Raw genomic sequence first — 7,934 nt, 5'->3', positions numbered from 1 at the left:
TCATGTCGGCATCAATTCCAGTATCAGCTACTATCGTCCTTCCAGTACTGGACACCTAAACAGAAGAATGGGCAAAAAGGAAACGCTATTCAGTCCATTTTGTGGTAGCAGAAAGAGCATTCAATACATGTGGACTCTTTGTCACAAAACTCCGGTCCCGGCTACAGAATGCCACAATTGATGCAGTGTGCTTTATAAGGAGGGCGTTGCTGAAGCAGTGAACATTAACTTTGCGTGATTTTTCTCGTATTCGCTCGTACTGCGCGTGCACGTAACTACGTTTAGCTCAACAATAATACTGTGTAATGATTTTGCGATCCATTTTTCATGCAGACCTCGTGAAATCGATTGTGTTACTTAGCAGTTATTATCCGGTTAACCAGTTAGCTAAATTCCAAATATACGGATATATCCGTTATCCGGATGGTGAAAATTATTGATATCCGAACTAACCCTACTCCGAACTCTACCGGTTTAGCTTGAGCAGATGAACAGTGAGCAGCTGAGCACCCTCTGCAGAGCAAAATCAAATCCACCAAGCCGTATGTCTTACGATATTCCTTATGCAGCCTAATTTAAGCTTAATTAGACAGTTGAACCTTATTAGTCTTTATGTATAAGGAAGGATATATGGGATAGTAAAGATAATTTGGCATTATTTCAGTCAGTTTTCCAATATTGTACGATTGACCTAAGAGCCATCCCGCAGTTGGCTACCAGGCCGATAACTGTGTGTTAATCATGAATCTTATATGTGAGTTATAATTTTTCAAGAAGGTGAAAGTGTTGACTTTGACAACACAAGAATGCCGAAAGTTGTTATTGAAATATATGTTGATTAGTGTACTGCATAGATAAGAAGAGAATGAAGCCTAAGCTTATCCATAAACAACAGTCATCAATTACTCGGATTGTGTGTGTTTGTATAGCAATGCATCCCTGATTTTAACGCCCACCGTACCATCCAATCGTCTAACACAGGGACGGGTAACTTCTCCAGTCGGCGGGCCGGATATAGGAAAATTAAGTACTTGGCGGACGGGATTGCTGAATCGTTACTATATTCGCCCATTTATCCTCATATACAAGGAATAAATCGTATTTAATTAACACTAGAACGATCAAGTGGCTTTTTTGACGCATTTTTATTTTTGAAGAGCTGGCATTCAGTCAAATCTTACGCTGTTCGGCTGAAACTTCTTGACTTTTATTTATTTTATGTAGGCCACCTTACCTGTGATTTTCATCACTCATCTAGTACAAATAAAAAAAGTTATACACAGAACTACCTAGAACTACCGAGTGGCTTTTTTGACGCATTACAGTTTTTCTACCTTCAGGCATCGCGGTTTCATATTCTTGAAAGTGGTTATGTATCTGATAAACGCAGAAAAGCCGTTTGTAAAAACAGAACTTTGTTAATATCGACTTGGTCTAACTGTGTTAGCAACAACATCCCTTGTAAAAGAAGGCCCTGCACTGTAAAAACTGTGCCCACCTTTAGAGGTGGTTCACGGTCTACCTTACAGACAGGAGGAAAATTTTCTACCTTTTTTCACATAGGTAGGTATTTTTCTACCTTTTTTCACAGGTAGGTATTTTTCTACCTTATTTCACAGGTAGGTATTTTTCTACCTTATCTTTCTACCTTACACCTCTATCCGACCAACGCATCCTATTATGGCATACGCATATCCTCGTCAAACAGCAACATACATATATAATGCATCACATGTTGACATGACATTGGATTTATTATTAACAATTCAAGACGTCATTACTCAAAAGATTTTATTTGGTGGTGCATTGCACGGAGTTTGGTCTTCACAGCATTGGTGATGTGCACACCAGGCAAATGTTCCAGAATCAGTGACATGAAGTTTCGCCTTCCATTCACTTACGGTAGGTTTGATGAGCGGCGTGTTGGTTGCTGGTGATGGCTTCATTACATCTTAATAAAGGAATGAAACTCCTTTACTATATATTCTGATGTGTGATATTGTGCATAAACATCTAGCAAATGAGAGCTATGCTCTACATTAAGGCAGGCCTGGTCAAAGCCAGATGCCAAAACTGCCAAAAATAAAAATTGAGAAATGCGTACAAAAATTCAATTACTTTTTCTCAATATATTTCAACATGGTGATAATAAGTTATATTCTTACCTGGACCATAACTGCCGCACCCCAAAACAGGAATGTCTGGCATCACACTGACACGATCCTCCTGTGAGCATAGATCTTAAAAGATGCATGTTGCAACTATAACCCATGAAGAATCTATAATATTGTATAATACTATAATATTATACAAACCAGCACTATCCCATGAACTGAAGCCAAGGGAATCTGCTTTTTCCTTGTCAGCAGAGGCACCAAGTGGCGGCAGCATTTTCAGAGGGGTCTCAACATGAAGTTGTGGAACGAGTTCTGTAATGAATAGAGTGTCATAGATTATATAGTTCAGCGGTCCCAGGCGTGATCTTACAATATGTACGACGTACGTAGCATCTGTGAATTTCATCAGAGTACCCGGTGGACACGAGCAAATCTCCCGACCCAGCGAAAATTCACGCTTGACACGGAAAACATCACAGTTTCAAATATTTGAATAAAATTGTTTTTGTGCGGGCATAATTTTTTAATTAATGAGTTATATATACATCATACGAGAGTTTGCATTATGACATCGTAAAACTGTTGGGTTATAATATTGTAACTAGTGGACCTGTGACGTGCCACAATTTTATGTAGAATATTTTATAATCTAATGAAGAATGATCTGATATCAGATATTTGAGAGGTGTAGCCTAATCCTGGTTTTGATAAAGTCATGATAAGTTTAGGCTATTGGTATTGTCATTGCCAACTTCAAATTAAATCAGCGTTAGATTTTGCCTTCGATTATTATTGGAACATATCAATAACAACTGAAATATAATCATTATTGAGCCATCGTAATAGCATTGCTTCTTAATCTTATTAGCGATCGTACCCCTTGTACTTCCAATGAGATTTCTCGTAGCCCCTGTCCATTTTCAACACAATTTCTGATGTTAACTATTTTTTTAAATCAGAAAGCGCATTGACATAAAATCGCACGCAGCGCGAAGACTATTTTCCAGTTGAATTAATTGGCCAAGAACATATTCCACAGCATATAGGCCTAATTCCACAATTCATCTCGCACACCCTGATGTGGTGCTTCGTACCCTGATGGGGTCTATACGGACTCTGGTTAAGAACCCAAGGAATATAATGTCCAATCGGCGAATAATTCATTGGTGTTACAGCTGTAGAGCGTGCTACTACCTACTAGGCCTACCCTAATCGTCACGGATAATAACATCGATAAAGAGAACAAACAACACCCGCGTGTTTGAGACCTCTGCATTATTTGAAGATTTAATAACCTTGCAGCAAGCAATGTGTAAATTTGAAGCATAAATAATACACTATGGGCTTACCTTTGATTATTTGGTGTTGTTCTAGAACTTCCACTTTTATTTGACCTTTGTCTTTAATAATTGCGTCTTCATCAAGGTCAATAAAATCTTCAACTGATTTGTCGTAATACTTGATCAAGAATTGACGATCACGCAGTTCATCTTTATAGACTTCATAAACTGCACTCCGTATCTCAGAGACATTGTCGACTTTTATCCGCTTGGAATGTACCCATAATTTAGCTACCAAGTTCATTGTCATCTAAAGAGACAGATTGAATAACAAATGTTTATATATCACTGTCAGGTGACAGGCACACGCAATGATGAAGTCTTATGAACTTGGAGTCATTGATTGAGTAAACATCAAAAGGTCTTTGGTAGATCAATTCATTCGGCAAAAAAGCATGGTAACGATCAGTTTCGCGAACACAGTAACAATGCAGATGACAAGAGAAATATATTGATTCGATTAATTTTCCCAATATTTTCCATTGCTTGGCAATAAGTAAAATGTATTCGACTTTACAAAATATAGGACCATCATCGTTTTCGCCCACAAGATATATGCCACGAGATTCGTACTTGTTAAAACCATCATCAAATATTTTGGATTTACCAATGTTCATTTGGTCATTTTGCAATAAAAATTTGGTAGCGTTGAAACCATAACTTTCTCAATGTTAATATTTGGTGGACAGTCATACAAGCAGTTTGGAGCCATCATTTCCCAACATTTTCGTTGCATCAAACGACTAGAGACAGTCAAGCTGATATTTTTGAAATTTCCAGAACTTCGACAAATTTTCTTGACAATTTGATGATAAGATTTTGTCATTGTACACATTACAACTTTTTCAATTAAACTGTGGAAGATCAAGCGGCGCTTCTTCGTTTATCGATCACAACAAGCCAGTGTTCCTCATCAACAAATGTTTCGCATGATCACGTCAAAATAAATTATTTTTTGCCTTTGGAGAGACGATTCCACTCTGGGGTTAGGGTGTCTCGATAACAGGGTTGAAGGATCCCAAGATTACGAGATCTACCGCGAGCCACGACATGTTTAAATTTTCTTTTTGATACTGTTCATTCATATTAAATGCATTTCTAATGCGAAGGTGTTCTAGTGCCAATTCCTCCAAGGGCCGAGTTCCCCAAGTGAAGAGCGTCGCGTTATTTCCCGCGATTACGCAATCTGTGATCTAATCACGCCGTGACTGTGTGATCTACGCATGCCCTGAACCCCGTACAACATTGACAACCACTCAAAGTGCCAAGTTCACCGGCAAACATTCCAGTAACCAATCATGGTGACCGGTACCGCTACGAGATCTACCACGGCCGAATTCACCAAGTGTTGAGTTTGTGCGGCCGAATTCACTAAGTGCCGAGTTCACTGGTAATCAGGCAGATACGGAATGATAATAATAAGAACCGGCCTGGTGTAAAATGACCAGTGTAGTCGAACCACCACCATAAACACCACAAACAAACAAACAAACATATAACATGGAAATGAAATTACCTTTACAGCCTTTGACAAACACAGTTATCATGGAAATCAGCAATTTAGGTCTTATTCGAAAGCAGAATAACAGCTGTTTTAGCGGACATATCAAATCAAATGTTGGAAAGTTCATGAAAATTAGCCCAAAATATTATCTTACTGTGACCATATTCTATCAATATGGTCTGGCTAGCCAAATTCTCTGGGCCAACATAAACAAGCTGCGTTTGGTTTCAACGATTAATAATCTTGTCACTGGATTCGAGGTATATATAATTGCACTCAAATATCAAATTTTGCTCCATTAATCAACATCAAGTTGAAAATGTCCATTCTTGTACCAACTTTTATAAAATCACGAATCAGTGTTCTACAGGTATGTAGCCTATCTATATGACTTATATACCTAGAAAATTCAAGCATAAATATTATGATATACCGTAGGTATAGGTACCGGTAATTCAGATGTTCGAAGCGACTTGGACAACTAGATAATTATAGTGGTCTAATTTCACTAAATTAGAGCGAAACGCCAGCAGTATAATTGTAATCTAATTCGGAAAAAACGGTTTAGCTCTAATTCTAGCCTGGAAAAGCTGAAACTTTTCTATATAGTTGTCTACACCTGTTTGCAGAAAGTCAAACAACTCTAGGCGTCATATACTACAGGCAATTCGAAATACCCCATAAGCTATATGCTACTGCGTATATACCTTTAACCCGCTACCTCAGTCAGTCACAATTCCTATATATTTACGGCATTTACCATACAGAAAGAGCGAACTATGCCTGGCTGCGACCTGTTGCGCGTCAAATCTTTGTCCGGCGCGATGACGTAAAATTTGAATCGCCGAAATATTCTAGAAGTCACGCATCGATAATCATATTCCTAAACGTACAACATCTCACTCATTTAGTTATCCTCTGAATAAAACTATTACCCATACTCGTTGAACATGCGAGATTACCGAAAGAGTGAATATATATATAATGAAGATCATACATATCACAAGAAAACAAAACTGTTCGACCTTAGAGCAACAACACGAATATACAACACCGGTGACATCCTCACGCAATAAAACGAAGGGAGAACATTGTTTTCTAATGGATAGATCGATGGATATGTTTTCTAATGGATATATCTTCCACCTCCCAAAACCCTCCTATAAAGTAATGTATCGTATATATCACTTTATAGGAGGGTTTTGGGAGGTGGAATATGTATTTCTGGAGGTAGGAAAATGTATTATACCTTCTTGACAGGTGTATGGCATACTCTACCTCTCGTAAAAGGAAGGATTATAGTTTCTTCCTCCATTTTAGCCAAAAACCCACCTTTATTTTTTACAGTGTGGATCTTCCTCGTTCCGAGTCAACAAAACTCTGTAATATTATATTTCTGAAGCTCAGCGTGTTACAGGACATGACATTTGAAATGTACCATTAGACCAAGCCGACATCTGTATTGTCCATACTAATATACTAAGGTTGTACAATAGGGCTGTTCAAAAATGACCTTTTTTCCTGAATCTTGCTGATTACTTGATTAAATCGTTAGGTTGCCTTAAAAAACGACGCACGCCAAATTTGAATTCATTCCAACCAATATTCGCGGATTTCGTAGAGTTTGAAAATTTTGAATTTGCCTGAAAATGCAAAAAACAATTTTATTCAAATTTTCCTTCCAACCTTATGAAATTGTTGCGCTGTCTTCAAAAACGATGGAAAACAAATTTGACTCAATTCCAAGCTGCAGAAGCGGAGTTATTCAAGTTTTTTGATGATAATTCTGGGATGATCCACCAATCAAGGATAATCCCAGAATTATCAAAGAAAAACTGAAATAACTCCACTTCTACGGCTTCGAATTGAGTCAAATTTGTTTTGCATCGTTTTTGAAGACAGCGCAACAATTTCATGGGGTTGGCAGAAAAATTTGAACAAAATTTTTTTTGCATTTTTAGGCAAATTCAAAAATTTCAAACTCAACGAAAGCCGCGAATATTAGTTGGAATGAATTCAAATTTGGTGTGCGTTGTTTTTTAAGGCAACCTAACGATTTAATCAAGTAATCAGCAAGATTCAGGAAAAAAGGTCATTTTTGAACAACCCTATTGTACAAGGGCAAAGGGCCTTTGCTCCGGTATACGAGATGGATCTTCGGGGGGAGAGTGAGCTGAATCTAGTGAATTGAATGCATATGAGGACTGAGGGCATGGGTGCATTATGTTCAGTCAGGCCCTCTCGAAGAACAGGTTTATGGAAGTCATGAGCTTTCTATTGACATAAGGAGTAAAAAAAGGTGTGGACTCGATAAAGATAATATTGTTTTCGTTCATTCCATGGTCGAAATGCCAGCAAATAATTGGGGTAAAATGTCAGATGGTGGACGCTGCTGCTACCAAGTATCTGTACAAGGGCGTCTCATATTTAGGCAAGGATAGGACAGGACACCTCTTCCATAATCTATACATTTGCCAAGCATAGTAATATGAAAAATCTGATGTAATCCATCTCGAAACAATGTTACGTGAATGTGGCTGTATACGCTTGGAGAAGCAAACGAAGTCCCAGTCCACACTATTGTTAAAAGTTGCTTGAAGCTACCCAGAACCAGAAGGAACACAGGCAGCTTCATGTAGCCACACTTTTCAAAGCTATCATCTTGTTGATTAGCGTAACGGCGAGATGCCAGTGTAGAGATCGAAGTTGTACAATACACATATTTATTGAGTTCACTCCAACCGGAGGTAACTGTTTCCTTCAGAAATAACACAAACAAGAAAGCAGTGACGGTTAAATGTTATAACGAAACAAAACCAGGGGGATATTATTGGTCAGGTTGCAAGGCAGTATTCTATGAGGGTTCCAACAAGTCGACGATGGTCCGTGCATGTTTTCTTAGAATGTCAATGATCTTCTACTTGCCAAAATGCCGATACTATAAAAATATGCAAATCGAGGATTAGTTGCGAA

General features: G+C 38.2%; 1 protein-coding gene across 1 annotated transcript; it reads right to left on the bottom strand.

Annotated features, from left to right (window-relative positions):
- Positions 1 to 1,735: 1,735 nt before the first annotated feature.
- On the bottom strand, positions 1,736 to 3,834 carry LOC145443338 (uncharacterized). Its single transcript, XM_080321320.1, has 4 exons — positions 3,467 to 3,834; positions 2,316 to 2,429; positions 2,166 to 2,240; positions 1,736 to 1,951 (listed from the first exon to the last, which is right to left on the bottom strand). Exons 1-4 carry the CDS (start codon positions 3,705 to 3,707, stop codon positions 1,782 to 1,784), a joined length of 600 nt encoding a protein of 199 aa, XP_080177446.1. The 5' UTR covers positions 3,708 to 3,834; the 3' UTR covers positions 1,736 to 1,781.
- Positions 3,835 to 7,934: the final 4,100 nt, after the last annotated feature.

This window comes from Botryllus schlosseri, chromosome 7 (genome assembly GCF_051294905.1).
Source record: "Botryllus schlosseri isolate E-star chromosome 7, Bs_hap1, whole genome shotgun sequence".
In the NCBI taxonomy this organism is placed as follows: Eukaryota; Metazoa; Chordata; class Ascidiacea; order Stolidobranchia; family Styelidae; genus Botryllus; species Botryllus schlosseri.
This window is presented reverse-complemented; position numbering and strand designations above follow the sequence as displayed.

Coding starts and splice junctions, on each gene's coding strand:
- LOC145443338 (XM_080321320.1), bottom strand. CDS start 3,707: ATGACAATGAACTTGGTAGCTAAATTATGGGTACATTCCAAGCGGATA. Junction 2,241..2,315: donor CAGTTCATGGGATAGTGCTG/GTTTGTATAATA, acceptor GCATCTTTTAAG/ATCTATGCTCACAGGAGGAT. Junction 1,952..2,165: donor GTGCGGCAGTTATGGTCCAG/GTAAGAATATAA, acceptor TCCTTTATTAAG/ATGTAATGAAGCCATCACCA.